This window comes from the organism of the source record quoted next, unplaced genomic scaffold (assembly GCF_019419815.1).
Source record: "Pyrus x bretschneideri cultivar Hongxiangsu unplaced genomic scaffold, Pyrus_bretschneideri_v1 Contig20, whole genome shotgun sequence".
In the NCBI taxonomy this organism is placed as follows: domain Eukaryota; kingdom Viridiplantae; phylum Streptophyta; class Magnoliopsida; order Rosales; family Rosaceae; genus Pyrus; species Pyrus x bretschneideri.
In genome coordinates this window covers 1,473,186-1,496,060 of record NW_025999502.1, presented here as the reverse complement: position 1 = coordinate 1,496,060, position 22,875 = coordinate 1,473,186, and the positions used below count along the sequence as shown (strand labels likewise).

The 22,875-nt window shown below is 37.0% G+C and overlaps 1 protein-coding gene across 2 annotated transcripts; it reads right to left on the bottom strand.

Moving 5' to 3' along the window:
• Positions 1–7,704: 7,704 nt before the first annotated feature.
• On the bottom strand, positions 7,705–10,969 carry LOC103937847 (transcription factor bHLH68-like). Of its 2 annotated transcripts, XM_009347816.3 has the most exons (8): positions 10,504–10,964; positions 9,972–10,362; positions 9,744–9,818; positions 9,518–9,583; positions 9,192–9,257; positions 8,971–9,027; positions 8,251–8,295; positions 7,705–8,116 (listed from the first exon to the last, which is right to left on the bottom strand). In XM_009347816.3, the coding sequence occupies exons 1-8, from the start codon at positions 10,647–10,649 to the stop codon at positions 7,985–7,987; spliced, it is 978 nt and encodes a 325-aa protein (XP_009346091.2). In that variant the 5' UTR covers positions 10,650–10,964; the 3' UTR covers positions 7,705–7,984. The 2 variants fall into 2 exon arrangements, with proteins under 2 accessions (XP_009346091.2, XP_048439726.1); XM_048583769.1 differs by lacking the exons at positions 7,705–8,116; positions 8,251–8,295 and adding an exon at positions 8,307–8,644 and having other exon boundaries at positions 10,504–10,969.
• Between the last annotated feature and the right edge of the window lie 11,906 nt (positions 10,970–22,875).

Sequence of the window (22,875 nt, the reverse complement as noted above, 5' to 3'; positions counted from 1 at the left end):
AAAATGTTGGCCAGAAAATTTGCCAGCATAGTGGCGAAGCATAGTACTTCTAGTGAAGGCGCGTGTACTCCATGTGCCAGTACTACAACCTTACGCGCAACCCCACATGCCCGCGAGTACGCCATACTCGCCTTGTCCACAAAACCTGCAGATTTTGCAGTTGGAAGGGCCAACTTCCAGAGCTCATTCCGAGCTCGATACAATGCCACATCAAGTAATTCTAGATCCTATGTAAAGCTAGGAATGTAGGAAATATATATATACCTGTTTGAGACTCAATGGAAGCCAGAGCCGGCCGAAAAAGTGATTGGAAAGTGGCCAAATAGTCACGATGTAACATCCCACATTGCCCAAGGGAGTGGATCTTGTAAGCCATATATGCACATTCCCATCTCTACATAGTACGAGGTCTTTTAGGAACTCACTAGCTTCGGGTTCCATTGGAACTCCGAACTTAAGCAAGTTCACGCGAGAGCAATCCCAAGATGGGTTACTTAGTGGGAAGTTCTCGTGTGAGTTCCTAGAAACAAAACCGTGAGGGTGTGGTAGGGGCCCAAAGCGGACAATATCATGCTATGGTAGAGTCAAGCCCAGGATGTGGTAGAGGCCCTGGTCGAGATGTGACACACGGTTTAGTTTTCCCATAAAATGTACAATGTCATTCCCTGGGTTTTCCCTATGTCCACACACGATCAATGCCTAAAAATACTTTAATCACATACTAAAACATGATCTAAAGCGTTCTAGATGGTTTACCTTAGCTGAAGATGATGAGAACTCACCGAATGAGGGTTGCACAGTGACGGTGCACAATGCAGGGAAAGAGGAACTTAAGGGAGGGGTTTCCTCCTTTGATTCTGGTTCATGGGTCTCATAGAAGATGTGGAGGGGGGTGAGGGCGTTGTCTTGTGGTTTTTGTTGAGTGGGTGAGGGCTCGGGAAGAAAGAGTCACAGAGATGAAAGGGGGAGGAAGGAAGAGAGAGATGAGAGAAGAGAGAGTTTTCAAGAAAAAGAAAGGAAAAGAGAAGGAAGAAGAGAAGGAAAGAGAGAGAGAGAGAGAGAGAGAGAGAGAGAGAGAGAGAGAGAGAGAGAGAGAGAGAGAGAGAAAGAGAAAGAAAGAAAGAGTGTGTGCGTGTGGGCTGGGTGGCAAAAAAAGGGGTGGGCCCCATTGGCACACTAAACAAAGCAAGAAAAGAAAAATTGGGAAAAATACCTTGCAGAACGTAAAATTATCGAAATGCTCCTATTGTTTAGAATTTTGTAAAATCTCTGTTCTAACTCCAAATTTGATTCTGCTCGTTCCCACCCATCCGTAATGATGAGTACTACAAGGATACGCCAAGGAAAAAAGCCTTGCGCAACACAACAAGACGGTCAACGAAAGTCAATGCTTTTTGCCTCAGATGGCATTTTTGTAAATTCATGCTTTAAAATTATAAAACTATAATATTTGGGAATGGGTCGTTACAATGCAAAAGTCCAAAATACTGTAAAAGAAATATAAATATTGTTAGAGCTAGCAGACGTTGAAAATGAATAAGAATAAACAGCCAACTTTAGGCAGTCAGTTGCTTCCAATGAGTTTCCTTCACACATTTCCTTTGATGAACTGAGCAAAGGTGCCTTTATCCTTCCTACCCGAACAGCCCATCCTGTTTCTCAAACAAAAAGCCAACAGGCATGCCAACGTCTCATAAATCATGTCTCACCAATACAAAGTTTTTTGCTCAATGAGCTTCGGGCAAGGCGTGCGCTTCATATCATAGTAAGAACAATTTCAAGCTATTTAGGGACTCTGCTTTTCATACAAGGAGATAAGTTGGCAAGCTTTCTCTTGTAATCTGCTTTTCAATAGAATGGAAAGATTTCATGGAATAATCTGAAAAATATAAACATCAAGCATCCGGTTCTTAGCGCCACAAGCTTTTTTTCATCAGTGTACCATCTTATGCTCATTGTTGTAGTTTCGGAACTCCTTATTTCTTAAATTATTGTAATAGTTTCGAATTCTTCCTTCTAATAACAATAAAAATTAAAGAAAATGTGCATTGTTCCTTTTCCCACCATGTCGGCAAGCATTAAAATAAGGGAATTTTAACGAAAAACTCTCGTTATTGTTCACTTTAACGAAAAACCATATTTTTATACTAAAAAAATCAATCGTGATACTATTCGCTTTACCTTTTATTTCGTCGTTATAATATTAATACATTAACATTTTAATTCGAATCACTCCAATGACTCAACACTCTTAAGTGGCCCAAGTCATATAATGGGAATGAACGAGTGGGTTGTGGTGTGTCGGTTGCAAAAGTCCATTGGGCTTATTTGGAATTATAATTTGTGAAGATTTTGAACTGCTTAGGAACACCAAAATTCAAGCCACCACTTTAACCTCGTATGGGAAGGCTGTGAGAGATAAATCGTTACATCTTTCCTTACAACCCAACTAAAACACTTCACACCCAACCAGATTTAAATCTAGTTTGCCTAGATTCATGCGCTGGCAGAATTCATCCTTGAGCCGCGCACCTCCCTTTATGTGCAGGAAGAACCTTACCATTTTAAACTCACCCAAGAAACCACGGAAGAACAAGGAGAAAAAGCATAGCAAAAGATGGAGCTTTGCTATGGAATTTGATGCATGACTGAAAGATTTAAATAGTGGTAGGTTTTGTTTTTTTGTTTTTCTTTTTCTTCTCCTAGAAGTGCGTGGTATCTTATGTAAAGAGTTGCATTATATTAATGTACAAAAATTGATGTATGAGATTCACTACTACATTTAACAGTTTTTGCGATAAGGGATAATTTGTCGCGTAAATACAAATTATGTTGCATAGATGTTTAAACAATGTACATTTCGTCACGTAGTGTTCGTTGCGATAGGTTCATGAAAAATGACATTGCGTGAAGAATTTTTTGAATTTCATTGCACAAAAAACAAAGTTTGCGACAAATCTCTCCTTCATCGCACAAAAGTTAGGGGACTAAATCACTTTGTCATGCAAAAAATAAAGCTACATAAGCCTTTCGTCGCAAGACGACAAATGGGACGCAAGCCCTTCATTGAATAAAACTTCGCGCAACAAATATATTTTGTCTAGTAAACATTAAAACAACAAAATTGAATTAATTTTAACATAAATAAATTGTTAAAATATTATCGTTATAATTATTGCGCAACAAAAAAGCTTATGTTGCATTAGTTTTTACGCGACAAAGTTTTCGTCGCGCATGGTTTAATTTTATTATTATTATTTTTTTTTTTTTTTTTTTGGTTCTGGTTACATATTTTATTTAAAATAATATTTTATTTTTTTTTAATTAAATTGTAACTATAATAAATAGAATGAAAATAATGTATTTATAATCAAAGATAAATGTACGTACAAATCAAAAGTTTTAAACTAAGACAAAAGGAAGTGATAATCTATTTGGTCATTAAACAAGGTGGGCTGCAAGGATTGCTACAAGTTGGGATGCTGGGCTGGGTGCTGGACGGGCTTGGAGGTCGACAAGTCTTGGGATTGCTGCGGGTGGAGGGGCTCGATGGCCGACAGGTTCTGGGGCTACTCCAGGTGGATGGGTTCGGAGGTGAAGGGGCCAACAATGCCTGGTGGGAGACGAATGCCAGACGAGCTAAGGGCCTCAACGATAAGCGTGAGCTTACTCCTCAGGTTGCCCACTTCATGCGTCAAAGCTGTGACCTGGCCTTGTGGCTACGTTGAGGGTCTGATCCAAGTTCTCAGTCAGGATCTGAAACCTCAACATCCTCGGGCGGACTCTTGAAGCACAGACTGGCTCCTCCTCACCATCGTCGCATATCACAATAAAACTCAGATTAGTAATAATTAATATTAAATTAAATGCTATAATACTTGGAAGTGTAAGATGCTATTCTAAAATGAAATTTTACTTACGTGCAGCTGCTTGGCAAGCTCATCCTTGGGGTGAACATAAACATCCTTAAAGACGTTTACCTTGGGGAATTTTGAACCCCCTGAAACAAAAATAGAAATAAAAACAAGGTCAATGTGGAAAAAAATTTAATATTTGTCAGAAATTGGAAGTGCCAATATTAAACACTTTATTACGTGTCGTCGCACCTCTATCCTGTAGGACAAGGGCCTTGAACCTAGAATGATGGAGAAGAGTCTTCTTGTCAAAGTTGATCTTGTTTGCCTTCGCCTTCTTTTGCTAACGTAAAATAAACGTATTAGTGTAATATTTAAAGAAAATAAAATAAAATAACCAAATTAGTAATAATTATAAATAATTAAGTAATAAATATTTACATACGTACTAGATATATATATATATGTGGGCTCCAGAAAATGGGTACATAGCCACGCCCGGTCGTCCAGCTGGTCCTTTTAACTCCAACGGGCAACCCTCCTCGAGAGTGACCCGATCATCAAACAACTCAAAATGTTTGTGGAGGTCACTCTTCCACTGCTTGTACCGATTCGAGAAAAACCTGTTCAGGTAGCTGTCCATCGACTTGTTTATTTCGTCGAAATTATAGTTTGTCTACAATTTAGCAAGTATTTTCTTTTTTAACAAACGATATTATCTACACTAAGGGGGTGGGGGACTTAGCCTCAAATGGGCTAGCATTAATGTGGTTCAAATAATTAACAAATATTAAATTAAAATAAAGTTAAATGTGGAAAACATTTTTTTAATATAAATATATGAACTTTATATAAAATTGAATTAAACAAAGCTAGCTACTTATCGATAAAAAGTTGCGGATGTTAGCCTTCAACTCCTACTGGGATCTCGCACCACGATTTCCACAACATAGGGCAATTGGTACATCGTGGACCGATGCACTATGTTGCTTTGGTGTAGGTGCAGCTCGATGTCTCTCGTCATATCCTATCGTGATACGCCCGTTTGTCACCTGGGTGACCTACCCCATCTTCAGTTGTCGGCAATGTCCTTGGATGTTTTTCTTAGTTGTAAAAAACATTAAAAAAACGTCAAACATACACTAAAAATTTTGACTAAAAAAGCTAACTGTCTAGTAAATGTTGACACCTTATGCGACGAATATTCGTCGCGCAAGTATATAGATGGCGCATAAGTTTTTGGCACCAACTTATAGCCTTACACGCATTTTTTTGCAAACTTTGCATGACGGAATAAATTACTCGTCTTGCAAAGGTGCTTTGCGCAATGAAATGTTTGGTGCTTTACTTGTTGTGCGATGAACTTGCGCGACGAAGACTTAAGTTCGTCGCGCCAATAAACCTTGCGCAACGTCAGTTGCTTCGTTGCATAAAGTTTTGTCGCACAAATGGTTTTTTTTTCTACTTGTAATTGTAATTTCAAAAATGAAGTATGAGTTTGGTATGTAACCTAAAATTGAGGTGAGAAAAGGTAATTTACCGTAATACATACAAGAGACGTGTAGGTTTACAAACGGTGCAAACCCATTGTATCTATTCACCAAAGAACACCTCGAGTACTATATAGTTTCGTTTACACTGATTATATCTATACTTGTTGTTGTAATTTAATTTCATAATTCTTATTATTATTAGAGTTTATATTATTATTTTTTTTATTTTCTAACATTGTTCTAACAGATGCAAGAGTACACGTAAGTTTGTAATTTGGTCTTGCACAATCTTCTCTCTAGAATTTGGGTTTCGAGCGATATGTGACATTCAACATTGTCTAAAATGGGACTAGGTCCTTGGACCACGCGACATGCATGGACGACAATCAAATTGATTAATTACACTTTATAGCCTAGGGCCAGGGCATCATATTTTATTTTTAAAGTTTGGCTCATTTTTGGAACATTTAAGACAATAAAATTAGTTTGTAACATGCAACAAATCTGATTATTATTTTCTTAAATTACAGCAAAAACAAACTTTATACTATACAACTAACCTTTTTTAAAGATAATAAATATTTCTTTGACCAAATAAAATGAAATACAATCTTCAATGGAACATTTACGGCAATAAAATTAGTTTGTAACATGCAACAAATCTGATTATTATTTTCTTAAATTACAGCAAAAACAAGCTTTATACCATACAACTAACCTAAGATTTTTTTAAAGATAATAAATATTCCTTTGACCAAATAAAATGAAATACAATTTGAAGATTGCAACGCAATATAGAAAGACAATACAAAACCTACCCCCACATAATCACATCTAACCAAACGAAAGGATAACGCTCATGAGGACAAAATCTTGCTTCACTTTCTTATGAACTTGCAAAGGATGACGTTCATTCGGCGAAGAAGCCTTGCAATGAGATATCGCGAAGATGTCCTTGTAATCCTTAACCAAGCAAACAAACAATGAAACCACAAGCATAATAAAACTAAAAAACAACACAACGACATAGCTAGCTTGTATTATGCATTTGGAATTAGGGTTTAATTTTTTCTGTTTCTTTCTTTCTTTTTTGAATTAAAGTTTAGCTAGTATATTTCTATTAATTGATGATGTCCTTGCAACCTGAGTAGGGAAGAATGAGAAATGGACAAGAAATATCTGTTAAAGAATTAACGACATAGCTTCAATTCATGCAAGAAAATAGATTCTACAAATAATTGAAGTGTGGTTTTGTGATGCAATTTATAACGTCAAGATTACGAAAGGCTGAGGTGCTTTTGTTGCATTGAGGAGTGTGTTGGGGGATGGGGCATGTCACTTGAGTGCAATCTCTAAAAGCGGTCCAAAAGGACCCAAAAATGGGGTCTATCTTAGCATACTCTAGTCAGGCTCAGCCATCTCCCACATGAGTGTCTGGCATGAGTCTCTCAACTTTCCAGTAAGCTAGAAACCTAGAAATTATATGGCAAAGGCCAAAATATGTGTAGGGTTTCGAAATCACATTAAATATGGATGTGTGAGGCAGTGAGAATGTGAGATTAATGAAAGAATTACAACGCAAGTGTAAGAAGTATACTCAAGAGTAAAATTCGAGATTAATAGATCCAAAAGTTCTGTATAACTTATTTCTACGGTCTTGTATGATAGATGAATACGTTTGGGAATCAATGATTATTTGGCCTAGTTGGATTTGTCTTCATTTCGTTAGACGGGATCTTAATTTTAGAGTCTTTGTGAATGAGATTTCGTTGCGATGGCGAATTCGTTTGATGCATACAACATGAACACCAGATCAAAGTTTTTTCCATTCTATAATCAACATTTATGAAAAATTCAGAAGCAAAACATGCATGCAAAAAAAAAAAAAAAAAAAAAAAAGAACTCAGTGTGGAGTATATCATCATGATTCTTTCAATATTGTCCTGCCACTTCAATATATAAAGCCCAATTTATTTCCTTATCATCAAGATCATAGTGTTACGATTACCAATTTTTTTCTTGTTTTGTGTTAATATTGGTTATCATTCTTCTCTGGCGAAGTAAAGAATTCAACTAACTATAATCTCTCGAGCTGTAACTTGAACTAAATTTTTTAGTTAAAAAAGAAAAAAAAAAAAAAAAAGTATTCCCTTTCTTTTTGTTCAAAATATTTCAACCGAGGACCTCCAATCTTCAACAAAGTGGAGGCCACTAAACCAAATTATCATTGACAAGTTATTTTTTAATAAAAAGTTCCTTTTATTCAAGATAACTCGATATTAATTATGTCTCTAGTCCAAATTAATAGTTTTCAATCCTAGAACCTGCAAGAACTTCATGAAGCTATCCATAAAAAAGAGAGATAAAGCGAGATGCATGGAGTACTTCTTCCTACAAGAACAGTACTACTACATTGAGCTGTTATTTAGTTAGTAAATGAGTACAATATAAAGCTAGCAACAGTACACAAATCTAATTTAGAATGCATAACATCATGCCCAATCAACCTTAATTCAACTTGCAACAGATTGACTGCTCATAATGTTATCTCATTCTACAAAAGCTCAGTACCATGCTGCAGTGCTCCTACAGTCAAAAACATGCACTTGCTAGTACTGCTTGTCAAATTAGGGTTGATTAAAACCCATTTCCGTAAGCAGGAGCCCAATAATCAGCTCCATTGTCACTCCCAACATGCTGAGTGCATGACACAGGAACCAAGCACAACCCTTTACTTCTTAGATCCTTTGCCTTATGATCTTGTGATTCCTGTAATTATTGTAAAAGATCAATGGCAAATGATGAGATTTAAGGTTAATGATGCTGATCATCATAATGCATATGATTACTGTATTGAATTTAGAAATGCAAATGAACAGTGTGATCAAACTCAGAAAATGCACCTGATTAGGAGCGCCTTTGCTTTTCAGGCAGTTGTCATTCAGCAGCTAAAAGGACAAAAGAAATAAAAAAGATATCACCATATGATCAGTAATTTTAATGTCAATTTCTATATTATCAAATTCAACTTTTGAATCCAATAGTGACTATAGTTTATGATCCAAAAAGCATATCATGTTTTTAATTTACATTAAATCTATGCTACTAAAGTTTTTGTAAAGCTGAGAATCTTGTTCCTTGAGTGCTTTTATTTATCATGAATAAAATAATTAATTTGTTAGATGCTTTAATTTATATATTCAAAGCCTCCCCTCCTTGCTTTTTATGGGGTGGTGGATCCAATAAAGCTACCTGACCAGCGTCTAGAGGAAATACACAATTCCTTCCTCCTTGAACCTAAAGTAATTAAATTCTCCTACATCAATTACATTATTCTAATTCATCAATGCCCACAATAATTAATTAATTAAGTTAGCTAGTCCACATGCTTAATTTCTCAAAGTATATGTGTGTGTGAGAGAAAGAGAGATGAAGAGAGAAAGAGGAAATATTTTTGCTCACCACCGTATTACCTTTGAACGAGGATAAATTTCAAAATTGTGAAGTAAATAGATTAAATTGCACATAATCACTGAAATAGTGACACTCATCACCAATTTAGAATGGTGAACAAAAATGTAGTGAACTGGTTATGATTTGGGAAATGGGATATAAGTACTTACAGACTGTTGCTTCCTCGTGTTTTTTGAGGCATTGCCCAAGTAAGGGGAGCTGAGGGCCTGCAAACAAAGGGAAGGGAAAAAGGAATAAAGTTTAAGACTTCCATATAACTAAATAATGTAACGAAAAGCATGAATTATTGAAACTTTAAGTGCATGCGCTCACTGATTCTGAGTTGCTAGCAGAGTAGAGTATAAAATATAGCATTTGATAGAAACATCACCTCAATTTGACCCTGAAGGAATCTGATATACCCAATGGCTTCTAACAAGACTGAAGCAGTGTCAGTCTGCAAAAGAGAAACACACATGCACACACCACAGCAAACCCTTTATAAGTCATCTCTCTCTGGTCCTCTTTAATGTTAAAAGAGAGAATCCAAGTGAAATAAATACAAATAAAGAAGTAAAAGAGCCGCTTTGATCTGAGTTTTTGGGAAGAAAAAAAAAATTCTTTTCGTTGGATTTTATCATGGAAAAAGGAAAAGAAAAGAAAAAAAAAAAAAAAAAAAAAAGAGAGCTCAACAAATATGAAATCCCCAGTAGTCACCTTCCCAAACGGGGAAACTAGTTGGTGAAGGGATGTTATCCTATCACCCAGCTTCTCCTTCCTCACCTGGTTCACAGTAAATTAACAAGAAAATTTAGATTAGAAGATGGTTAATTTAGCACTTGTTTATTTTGATGATGGATCGATCATATAATATTGGTTACCTGACTAACCACAAGAGATTTACTTAACTTCACTTAATAAGAAGAGAGATTAATTTTGCTACCTTGAGAGGTGGTTGGCTTGGAGATTGTTGAACCCTGGCCTTCTTGCTTGTCCCACCAGTGGCAGTGCTATTACACTATTACAAACAAATGTGCATATGGGAAACATAAATTAAAAGTAAAAATAAAATTAAAAACCTATATTTAAACATAATCTAATGTACATGAAGACAAAACTGAAGAAAGCCAATATGTATATATCGGAAGGGATATAATTCTCCCTTAATTACCTCAGATGAGTGATCTGCATGTTGGTTCCTCTTATTGTCAGTTTTGTTATAGGAGAAGTCCAATATATTATTAGTATTACTTAAACTAGTGACACAAGACCTAGGGGATGAAACTGGCATGGTTTGAACTGGGGACCAAACAGGCCTGCAGCTGCTAGGTGCCTGCAGCTGAAATTCTTCATCTCCATGAGGACTACTGCCCAATAAGTTAATGCTGTTCTGGGAGTTAGCCTCTTGCTTTATAATACTATCAACACCATGAGGAGGAAGAGGAGCCCTTGGATATTGTGTAATCAAGATTTGATCCTCCTCCCAACTTTCCAACCTACTTTTAGGTTGAAAATTATGACTCAGAGTACCAAAGGTATCTTCCTGGCTGGACAATCCACCCCTGAAAAATGATTAAAACATCCAACAAATAACTAAAAGTAAGTACCTTACAAAACATTTCAGTTCATAACATACAATACTATGTCAAAGATCAATCGAGAGAGAGAGAGGGAGAGAGAGGGGGGGGGGGGGAGAGAGGTACAATAGTAACTGGCTCCAGGATTGTGGAGGCTCTAGGTTATGGTCAGGCAGAGGGAGTGAATTAGGAGATCCAAGCTGCACATATTGAGAAGGGAAGAGAGATGGTGGATGCATACTGCTCCACCAGTTAGGGTTTCCAGCCATCATTTGTTGCTCTTATGACCACTCCCAAAAAGACTTGTCCAGTTGATGCGCTTGCTGCTTTAATCAAAAGATCACAAAAGGAAGCGAGAAAAAAATTTCTCCTTGTTTTCCTTTCTCTTTTGCTCTCTCTCTATTCTCTCTCTCCCTCGCTCTCCCTCTCTCTCCCTCTTTCTCTCTCTCTCTCTCTCACTTTCTTATATTTCCCTGTATATGCACCCAAACAAGACTTTGCTAACTAAAGCTTTATGAGTACTGTTTGCTTTCTCGGATGAGGTTGAAGAAGCTCAAGTCTATGACCTTTAAATTTTTTTTATAGAGAATGGGGTTGAGAAACTTTGCATATTGTATGTTTTTCTTTCCATTTTCTCGTTTCATTTGTTTAGTAATATCTTTTTTTATTCCTGCTTTTGCTTTTTTCTAAAGTGAGGGCAAATAAAGCTGGGTGGGAAGTGTTTTCCGGCCCCCATAAACTAATGGCTATTAAGGCTTACTTCCTCTAATTAGGGTTGTACCTTAAGAAGTTGGCCTTGTTTATAATTGGAGTTAGGGTTTTGGGTGTAATAGTACTATTCATATCAATGTAATGTATATATGCTTTCTTTACTCTTGATGCAATAATTCACTTCAACAAACCGGCTACAGAATCTGAGTGGGTGCGTGATTAAACAATCCACATTATGCATTTGTAAAAGATAGTGTCGGGAAATAGTGGATATTAATTAATAAGTCATAGCACTGTATTCAGGCCATAAACAAAATTGTCATGCCTAAGATTTTTCGGTCGTATGAGTAAATCGGACCTAACGGTCCTATATAGTAGGAATATATCATCTACTTACGAGTGTAGAGAAGGTATAAACCTACAAAACAAGCTATAAAACAAAGAACATAGATGATTAAAAATAAAAATAAAATTATACATTAAGAAGAGGAGACAAAGTCTAAGATGTCTAAAAATTAGAATGTGATATGAAAAACATAATAATAGTATTTTTATTTGTAAGAAACCCCATTGCCTTCTCGACATAATTATTTGCAAAGCATGCATCCTGTCAAGCTTTTACTTCATCATCTTTTCAATATAACTAAACACAATGTTAAACTCAAAAAGCTCGACTTCATATTAGTCATCAGGAGAATGAACTGAGCAATAATATATTATAATAAGCCAAGATTCTATAAAAATGATACTCTTACCATTTATATATTTGATTGAATTCGAAAATCCTAATATTTGATTCTTGCCTTACAAAGAACAATCTAACCATGAACGCTATCGTGAAATAGCGCCACATGGTAGACCCATGAACTTAATTAATAGAGTATTGGATTGTAATAAGATTTTATGTTGACATTAGGACTGTTTAATTACTTGAACACGAGTCCTACTCAAGTTATGTTGTAGTTAGGTTATTTCATCTTAATTTGTTTGGATTGTCACGATTTTCCAGCAAATAATGGTCTATGAAAAGGAGGATTCTATCGTACGTTTAATAAAAAATGGTATAGATTCCATTTAATTCAAACATTAACATGATAAGGTTATAGTTAATCAAATAATGTAAGTTGTTATTACTCCAATAAGGTTAGTAGTTATATTAAGAACGTCCTATTACAAGTGTAACAATAGATTAACCATGTTTATAATTACACTATTAACATCCGATTACTTTTTGTATTAAAGGTAGCGTAGACTAACCCCTAAGAAAAAGTGGTTATTGACAAAAGAAAATAAAAGGCAAAGTGGTTAAAACTCATTCGTACTCAGATATCCTTTTTCTTTTTTTCTTTTTTTTTTTTGTCTAGCCACGACAACTCCTCCACATAATCATCATTCATAATTTCATTAAACAATAAAACATACAATGTTAATTTGTTACCCATAGTCATTTCGACGGTGCCAGGTTTCCACCATTGACCAAAGAGAGAGTTACGACATTTTTAAACAAACGCTACCCTTCTTCTACAACAATCTCTATGCCCTTCTCATTTGTAAATTTAACTTCAAAACTAACGTTGACACCTTGTAAGTATATCATCCGTAAGAACAAAAACTAGTTCTTCCATCATGCTCACACACAAATAATGGGATCACAATAGCAACCAAAAAAGCTTCAATGAGTTGTTTCATCGAGCACCTATAGGCATCTACCAATTCTTGTCAACATATGCCGGAAGTTTACTGCAACATATGTTTACAACGACTATTTTTTGTAGAGGTTTGTCGAAGGTGGATGGAAAATATTGTGAATAATGTTGAAGACTGTCAAGGCTTTTCAAATATAGTATTTCATCGAGCACGTGATGCATAAAATAAAGTCACACACAAGAAGAGAGAAAATGAACACAAATATGATAGAAGAAAATAAAAGCAGGAGGAGAGAAAATTGTAATTTAATTGTATACAAACAAATACACATGTGGTTTTTTGAAATTGTTGAGATCAAGAACAACCGATGATCTCATGCTGACTCTTTCACTGCTCACACATCATTCAAAAACCACTGGAAACTAGTGACATTGACATGAGAAACTGAGAAAGTAGGAAGGACCAGGATCCTTTACGAGCGGATCCTAAGGACCAAATGATCTTGACCGTTTGCAAAAGATTGAACGGTTATGAATTAATATTTTATTTTACTCCTTTACTCCTGTTGACCAGCCTTCTCTCTTCTCCGGTTCTCTCACCATCCAGCGAAGAAAGCTCTAGAGCTTCATTTAATGAAAACACAACACAAGAAAATATGAAACATGAACTTGTTTTTCAATCTTTCAATTTTCCACATAAAATTTCTAAATTTCATTTTTTCCTCTTTAAAAAAGAGAGCAAAATTATCAATCTTTCAATGCTCTACCCTTTGCATTTGTGGCCTGTAATTTTGCTTTCAGTTGCAGAAGCCTTCAATTTTTCGTGTTCTTGTTGTATGTCGGCCGGAAGCAAAGAGGGAACCCAGTTTGCATAAGCGAGTGAGCTTGATACGAAGAGTATCCTTCTCTCTTATTTCTTCCACTCTGATCTCTCTTTTCCCTCAAATTTCTCTTTTCTTCCTTCCACTCAGATCTCTCTTATTTCCCTCAAATTTCGTCCATACCCAACTTTAATATGTTTTTTCTTTTAATTGGCAGCCAAACCCAAACCCTATTTTAGTACTTGTAAATTTGGATTGAGAGAGGAAGCAGAGCAGGAGGAAAGGGAGAAGACGGAAGAATTTTGCAGTTCAAAATTCAACGAAATTGAACCAGAGCCGATATTCAACGCCACACTGTCCAGGTTCGCTGCCATTGATGCAGCGAAGCGCAAGCCAAGAAGAATCGGTTTGCGTTAAAGTATAAGTCAAATAAATATTAATTCATAACCGTTCAAGTTATTGTGGACGGTCAAGATCATTTGGTCCCCAGGATCGGCACGTAAAGGATTCGGAGATGATCTTGGTCCAAAGTGGAAAGCCCATCACTCTTGAAAAGGCCATCACATACCAACTCTAACTTTTACAGAATGAAGAGAGACACATATGTATGTATTAAAATTAAAAGCGGTGAAGATAACATACCAAACAAAGACTCGGAGCTCTCACAAGTCATAACTCATCTTCCTATTTCATTGATTAAATTTTTTTTTTATTAAGGTTCTTTGGTTTTATCTACGTCACTATTTCAATAATAAAAAATTTGCATGTCAGTATATTTTAATTTTATAACTAAAAATTGTTGTAAGCATATCGATTTAGTGTTGAAAACGTTACATTTGTTGTAAGCATAAGTTACTGAACAATTGTAGAGGCGAGAAGGAGGGGGTGCGACATAGAAAGAGAAGAGAAAGGTGTGTAATTGTGAGGTTTTATAGTAGTATGGAAGGTTAATTCTTTACCCTTTTAGGATTATAACTCTAATAGGTTAATATCTAACCCTAGGAGATATGGTAAAACCCCATAAGGATATGTTAGGATTTACAGAATCACATTCATATTCCAATAGGACTGCAACACTCCTCCTTATGTGTGTAAATACCCAAACAAATGGCGCATCAGGTCTTCAATGATGAAATAAGTTCAGTTGACGAAGTCGTTGGCACAATAAGCGAATGTGAGTCTCAAATTAACGGAAGAATGCATAAAAAGTAAAACTAACAAAACCTCACTATGGTAAAACCCAAGGTGGGAGAAAAACCCATAGACTAAGGAGAAAAGTGCGAAGTTGCATTAAGTCAAAACTATACATCTTCTGGACGCAAGTGGAAGAGCTCACAAGGGTATGATCAATCTAGGATGGGTGCCTCATTAAAACCTAGTTAGGTAGCAAAAACTCAATGAGAAAAATGCTCATAATCGTAGGGGAAAAGAGTACATTAAGATCAAGTGAGTATACTTCTGGATACTCCCCTTAAGTTTGACAAAACTTCCAAATGAGAACTACAAGCATTACAAATGAATAGTTAGGCATACCAATTCCTCGGACAAGCTTATGGAAGGTTGACGTCGACATTGACGTCGTGTAGAGCTTGGCAAGGTTGTCTAGGATCGGCTTGCATGACTTCAATCTCCTGATGCATTGTTGATGTAGATGTAGCTGCAATATGTCTTAGTGTTGACTTTGTTGATGTATTATGTCTTGGTCGAGTGGATACATACGGCATAATCTTCATGGATCATCATTGGGACTCAACGATGGATGAAAACAGCAAGTACTTTGAATATGCTCAACAAGAGCTACTAACCATGTCTCACATGTGGTATAATGAAGTGAGGTGAGTCTTGGGATGAATCAAAGATTTTGCAACTAAGGTCATATCTTAGACTTCCAAGATATTGCAATATCCCTAATGGTAAAGACATAACTATTTGGAGATGTGCCTTGTGTGGGTTTGATAAGTAACCAGCGTCAACATAACAAACAAGGCAAGCATCATTCCGAGGATCAGGGGGGTTGGATCCTTTGGAGATGCGTACAGATTTGCCTAAATCCGTAGTACCTTCGGGGTATGTCTTTAATACCAATTCAATGGTTACGTGTAAGTGCGATGCTGCATCTTTACCAATAGATCAACAGCGAAAGAGATGTCATGTCTAAAATAATGAGCTAAGTACAACGAAGCGTAAAGTTAAACTTAGATATGGAATTTCGGATTCCATAACCTCTTCAAGGGTTTGCATATAACGTATGGAAGATCATAGGTATTCTTAAAAGTAACACCTTCGGGGTGTAGTTCAACCGGTAAACCAAAGTACCGTCAAGATGAGTTTTCCCAAGATCATTTATCTCAAATTTCCTCTTCAGGTGCGAGGCAATTTTCTCAAGCTCTTCCAGAGTCTTAGTGAGATTTATGTCAATGACATAAACTGTAACTCTAGCAATTCGGAATAAGACTTCGTAGTTTAAGATGCAAGGGCATTCATTTATATCCCTGACTGATCAAATAATCCTATGAATCGAGTGATCTGTCATGTTCTAAGTTAAGACAGATTAATTGGCTATCCGCTGGTGTACCGGACCACCCAACAGAGATGGCTAAACCGTCCAACAGGGGTGGCACACCCTTCGAGAATGTTGACTCAACATCCGTTTAAGTATGTCTATCTTTGTAAGCATGTTTGCAGCTTGTATATGATCTCATCATTTTAGCTAGATCAGAGGAATGCGTCTGGAGCAACATTCTGAAAGCTAGAATTCATCACACTTGCTTATTCACTTATGTGGTATGGGGATCAAGATGATACATAGTGGGTAACGTCCATGTAAATTTAAGTCTTTCTACAGGAACATCAACATTCTTATCTCCTCCTAACGGCGAGAAGATTATCTCATTGAAGTGACTCCACAAATGAGCTATAAAGAGATCGCATGCAAGGGCTCTAAGAGAGCTAAGGTGATAAAGAATCATAATCAACAAAGATTCACATCCTTCTTTGCGAACCCATATTGGTACATTGCGGCGGTGCAATGACATAAACTGTAACTCTAGCAATTCGGAATAAGACTTCGTAGTTTAAGATGCAAGGGCATTCATTTATATCCCTGACTGATCCAATAATCCTATGAATCGAGTGATCTGTCATGTTCCAAGTTAAGACAGATTAATTGGCTATCCGCTGGTGTACCGGACCACCCAACAGAGATGGCTAAACCGTCCAACAGGGGTGGCACACCCTTCGAGAATGTTGACTCAACATCCGTTTAAATATGTCTATCTTTGTAAGCATGTTTGCAGCTTGTATATGATCTCATCATTTTAGCTAGATCAGAGGAATGCGTCTGGAGCAACATTCTGAAAGCTAGAATTCATCACACTTGCTTATTCACTTATGTGGTATGGGGATCAAGATGATACATAGTGGGTAACGTCCATGTAAATTTGAGTCTTTCTACAAGAACATCAACATTCTTATCTCCTCCTAACGGCGATAAGATTATCTCATTGAAGTGACTCCACAAATGAGCTATAAAGAGATCGCATGCAAGGGCTCTAAGAGAGCTAAGGTGACAAAGAATCATAATCAACAAAGATTCACATCCTTCTTTGCGAACCCATATTGGTACATTGCGGCGGTGCAACTTAGCACATGGAATGCAAACCCAAATGCATAAATACAAAAAATTTTAGGTTCGTACCCAGTAATCAATTGTAACGTCAAAATGGTTAGGTGGCAATGGGCCTCAAGGTGGACCAATATGGTTGCGTACAAGATTGCATAGCCTTCGGCAAAAACTAAAAACTTGGTGCGTTCACCAAGGTCTGGGCAATCAATTAAATTACACTTTATGATTGCTTTATGAGGATGATTTGGGGTGAACATGGAAATTCGATGTCCAATTATAAACCCAAGATGACATGCAATACTTTATTGCAAACCGTCAAAATAAACTCTCCAGCATTATCCAGTCTCCCAGACTTTATAGGATAAGTAGGGTAGTGAACCCTTAAAATTGGCCAGGAGGTTTAGCAGCAATGTGTGTGGACAAACATGTGACCAATTTGTCGATTCATCAACCAAAACCATAAGTATTTGTATGGTCCGCATTTTGGTTGGATTAGTCCACATATATTCCCTTGAATCCACTATGAAAAAAGGCTCGTTTCGTATCTTTGCTAGGGATGATTTAGAAAATCAATTTCCCATAACGAGCAGGCATGGCAAAATGTGCTTGTAAGCACAAGATCCTTACTTCGGGTAAGGAAATACGTCAGAGCATCGTTATTCAACCCAAGTGTCCCAAATGGTCGTGCCAAAGCAAGTAAACTGTTTGAATCACCTAGCTCCAGGCCAGCCACATGTGGCGTGTTCTCAATTGGGAAATAGCCCATTGGCCTTAAAGTAAAGCTTCAGGCTCATTTTTGGAGGTGGTGCAAAGATATTCAACTCAATTTTTTTCACTGGTTTCATTTATGATCATTGTTCTCTCAAATATCCTTAAGACTCAACAATGTTTTTCCAGAACGGGGAGAATATAAGGTATCTGACATGGTAATGTAATACCATTCATACAACGAGGAGCATGCCAATGCTTTTAATTAGGTTGGATAGACCTGAAGTCGTTGTTAGAGATGTGATTTAGGTGTAAAGTTACTGTGCGTAGTATCGCATTCATCCAAACAACTGACTGTCCCACATCCGTACCTAATTACGTGTTTAATTGAATTCAGTCACATGTATACAAGAAACATGATTCAATTAGCTCATTTTTGGACAAGATCGATAAGATTATCCATAACTAAAATAAACACCAAATGTGAATCCAAGAACATAAAGAATGTTCACAAAGTAAATGGTTTACTAAGGGGATTTGGCCAACATGGCCATCCATGTCAAAATTCTACTCTTCCAACGATGTTCGGTGGAGCAAAAATTAGTCTCACATAATGACTACGGGGTATTCCTCAATGACATTGGTAGAGGCACGAACAGGTGCATAATAATGATCTTATTCCATCAAGACGGAAGTAGATTTTGCAGGTTAAGGTTTGGAAATATTATCCTTTATTTTTGAAGTTTTAGGTCTTAGGTGCCAAGGATCATGCTTCGGGCATGATGCCACACCTTGGCAAGCCCTGATTCTACCATATGTTGTAAAGACAAATTTGAAATTAGATTGTAAGAGAGATATACCCATATTTGGGTTCGATAGGCTCCAGCCGAAGCTGGACGGGTCTGTTTGGCAATATCGTTCGGTGCATCTCAGCCAAAGAAGATCATGCCCTTCAGTAGGCTTCGATCGAACTGGGTTGAGCCATTCGATAAACTCCAGCCGAATTGGATCTATACCGTTCAATAGATTTCAGCCGAAGCTAGGTCTATACCTTTCTCTCATGTTTGTGGTAGTAATCAGATCTGGGAATTTGGTAAACTTTCGTTCTCTAACCTGCTACTTCAGGAGTAAGTTAGAAATAAGAAAGGACGAGAAAAGTATTCTCTAGTCAAAATTCGATTGGATTTATAAACTTCAGAATCGTAATTATTCATGGATGTAACTATGGCATGCTTCAAGCAATATCTTTCATGATTAGACAGTCCATAAGAGCGAGCCAAAGAGCCATGGAATCCTCGTTCGGGAAGTACTTCTATTTGTAATGCTTCGGGTATAAGTATTTGAATGAAGAGCATGGCGGAAGCTTTATTTGGCTTCAATGGTTTTTTAGCTTCTTGATAGTCAAGTGAAGATTCATGTCTTGTACCCCACATAAAGTGATTTCTATTAGAAGCATCCAATTTAGGAAAATCGAACTTGTTACAATATGACATGGTTTATGGGAATGAATTGGAGGGAACAAGATTGTGATTAGTGTTATGGGAATGAATCATCCATAAGCATCAATGCTAGAACATTCGAGTTCTAAGACATGGTTTGCATGAAAAACGTCAGGTTTTCATGTGTATTATTTTATGAAAACTTCGAGTTTCAAAGGCACTAAATTTGAACTACAGGTACAATTTAGTTTATGAACGTTTAGTTCATAAAAGAGAGGTTCCTGCAAGAACACAGAATGCAATATGCTGATATAAGTGTAGTGGAAGCTTCAGGAACTCAAGTGTGAGCACTTCGGAACTACGAAAGGATGTTAACGATTCAAAAAAGAGAAAATAAATTATTGAATCGTTAATGTCCAAAAGTGATATTCAGGTCAATAATTTTGGATTAATTATCAGATTAATGGACTATTGGTCACTTTTAATTAATTTAATAGATCGGGACCAAACAGGGTCGATCATGGAAGCAAAATAATTATAATATTTGGGTTAAAATATTTAAAAATGCCAAATAATAGCATAGGGTCGAAAAAAACATAGCCCAAAAGGGTTTGGGTTTGGGTGCCATGGGTAAGGCAAAGCCCTAGAGGCTATTGGGCCTCGAGTTTGGCTGCAAATGCAACCCACATGTGGTTACAGGTCGCGGGTCGAGGTTAGGGAGCCCAGTAGCAACTGCTAGCATTTGGGTTGAATGTGTGGACATGAGGCAAGCCTAGCAAAAGCTGGCTTTGGGTTGAGTCTAGGAAGCTAAGCCGAAGCTGAGTTTCACTATTATTGGGTCAAGGCGAGCTAAGCCCAGTAGACAGGGCTTCAGGTAAGAGAGTTGGGGTGCAGGATAAGGCCCAGCAGCCTATTAATGTTGGTATTTTGGGCCGAGGACACATGAACAGATCCAAGGAAGGTTGGGCTTCAGGCCCAAGATAGCCAATTAAACCGAAGACCTGGTGTGTCTGTGTGGTTGTAGCAAGGCCCAAAGGGCTGCTGCCATGGTCCAGACGTCGAAATGATGTCATTCTGGTGGCGTGCTCGACACGACTAAGCTGCAGGCCAGCGCGGAGGACTACGGTGGTTTTTATTCAATCCAACACCAGGTTTTTATTAAATTTTTAATCTTCTTGAAGGATTAAAGTTCAAAACCCCATTTTTAGTTTGTACAAATGTTTTTAGTTTTAATTTGGACCCATATATTTAATTTTTTTGTGCCAATACTTCTAAATTTTTATTTATACTAATAATTTAGTTAAGTGTACTCATTTTTTCATTAAAAAAATGTGTCACTTTGATATATGTAAAATGTACCAAAACTTTTCATGTAAATTGTACCAATTTTTTCATACACCTTTTGACACACCCCGATACAGAATTTTCACAAGTCGAGATGTGATGGCTAACACTTAGAGGGCGACAAAGTCATAAAGTTTAGTTGTGAAAAATGCAAATAAAGTTAACTTGAATAAAATAAAACAAGAGTGCGCAAGTGAGCAGGTTGGATAAATAAGAGTAAAGTAAAAGCATTCACATCCTCGAAATGACAAATATTATTACAGAAAGTAAAGTTTCCTACTATAATTGTAACACGGATCAGCTAAAGCCAAAATTCCTCGTCCTCAAACATTCAGCCTCTTGGTCCTGGAACGGCAAAAAATAAAGGTGAGTGGGCCTATAAAATAAAGTTTGTGAAATCTTCGCTTGTAAATGTTGTAACCCTTTGCTATAAAATAAGATAGTTTCAACATAGTTAGGGTATACTGTATAATACCAAGTAGATATAGTTAGTCAAAAGATACGGGCTACATATATGACAGTGTTAACAAAGTAAAGGCAATACTCATTAATCTATGTAAACACATAAATGATGCAGAAAGTAGCTACATGAACGGGCTAGATGTAGGTTTACATTCTAGTACTACAATCACATGAGATTGGTGCTAAACGTTTATGTACGGGTCTTAACTGTAACCCTAGGGACAGTCTAGCACCTAACTCTAGATCCAAAGCGAATGCAAACAGTGCATGTGAACATACAAATGAGGTTGTCCTTGCTCGGCCAATACAACTAAAGTGACACCACACAAACATTTAATAATGAGTATATAATATGCAAGTTTGTACATGGTGCAATTTATACTCACAAATCATAATATAATAATAAAGTGTAGACAATTATTAGTTGTTAAGCTAAACATGGCATGTCACATTAATAAGCATAAGTTAAAAGCATGGAAACTATATAATATAATAATACTTTTGAAAGTAAAAAACCCACTCACTAGTAAGTAGCAGGGGCATAGCCGCTTGGCCTAGTTGACCCTTGGAACTTCTCTAGATAGTTCTCTCTATATGGGAGATTACTACACTAATCATTACACTAATAACAATTAATGTAAGGAACCTTATTACCCTTTGTGTTCTAAAAAAAAGGATTTAAAACTGATTGAAATGAAGTTTCGCATGCCATCACACATCGACACACATCACCACACACTGCCATACGCTGAGACGAGCTAACCTGAGCTGCTATGCACCGGCTAGAGTCGACTAGAGCTGATACGCGTGACCATGCGCCACACGCGTTGGTTGAGGGTTGAGGGTTGAGGTCAGTGATGGAATATTTAGATTTAAGCGTTACCTGACGCCGTGAGAATATACCGTCAGAACTGACATATATTCTCTCTTCTTCTCTATTGGTCCGCTCGCTGGTGGCTGCCAGCCTGAGTTTTGCTAAAATCTGGGTTTTTCCTCGAAAATTTTCAAAAAGCTTTATTAGAGTCATTTCAACACCAATTTTCACACAATGAATCAAATTAAAGTTAGAGGGAAATGGATCGTTTTATACTTATCATGAGACCTAAGAGTGGCCAAAGTTGCTTGTAAAAAGCCTTAGGAATCTCAGTTTGTTTTGGTTTTGCTAGGGTTAAGACAGATTCAAGCTTGCAAGCTCAAATCTAGGTCTTGGGAATTGAGGGGATTGGTCACCTAATCCTCAACCAAATTGACGGGATTTGGTCAACGTTCTGCTTAGAAAACCTGCAACTTCATCCAAAAAATTTTGATGTCATTAGTTTGTTTCGAAACTTGTAACCTAAAGATAAAACTTGCATGCAAAAGGCTTGGAGGTTACGTGAGATCGTTAGGAATTGAGCGAGAATATTTTTGTTGGTCTACAATTGCCTGTAACGTCAGGGAACTTTTCGAAGTTTTCAAAATCAAAATGAAGTTTGTCGAAAGTCCTCAAGTTTGGGGTCGGATTAGAAAGGTCTAAGGGAAAATGAGACGTTTCAAGATAGTGAGTGAGGCATTTGGTGATGATTGGTTGTGGTTTGGTGTTCTAGAAGTGCTAGTGGCGTCAACTTTGTGGCGCACCGAGAAAGAAATAGTGAGCAGAGAGAGTAGGTTTGTTTGATTGGTGTGTGTGGGTCAAGTTCACCCAGCTTATATGACAAAGATATAATTTCCCAATTTCCCACTAGAAAAAGCCCATAACTCTT

Excerpts from the sequence above, each read along its gene's own strand:
- LOC103937847 (XM_009347816.3), bottom strand. The coding sequence starts at position 10,649 with ATGATGGCTGGAAACCCTAACTGGTGGAGCAGTATGCATCCACCATCT. Across the intron at positions 9,819-9,971 it reads ATGCAGATCACTCATCTGAG|TGTAATAGCACTGCCACTGG; the intron begins GTAATTAAGGGA and ends TGTTTGTAATAG. Across the intron at positions 9,584-9,743 it reads CAAGCCAACCACCTCTCAAG|GTGAGGAAGGAGAAGCTGGG; the intron begins GTAGCAAAATTA and ends ACTGTGAACCAG.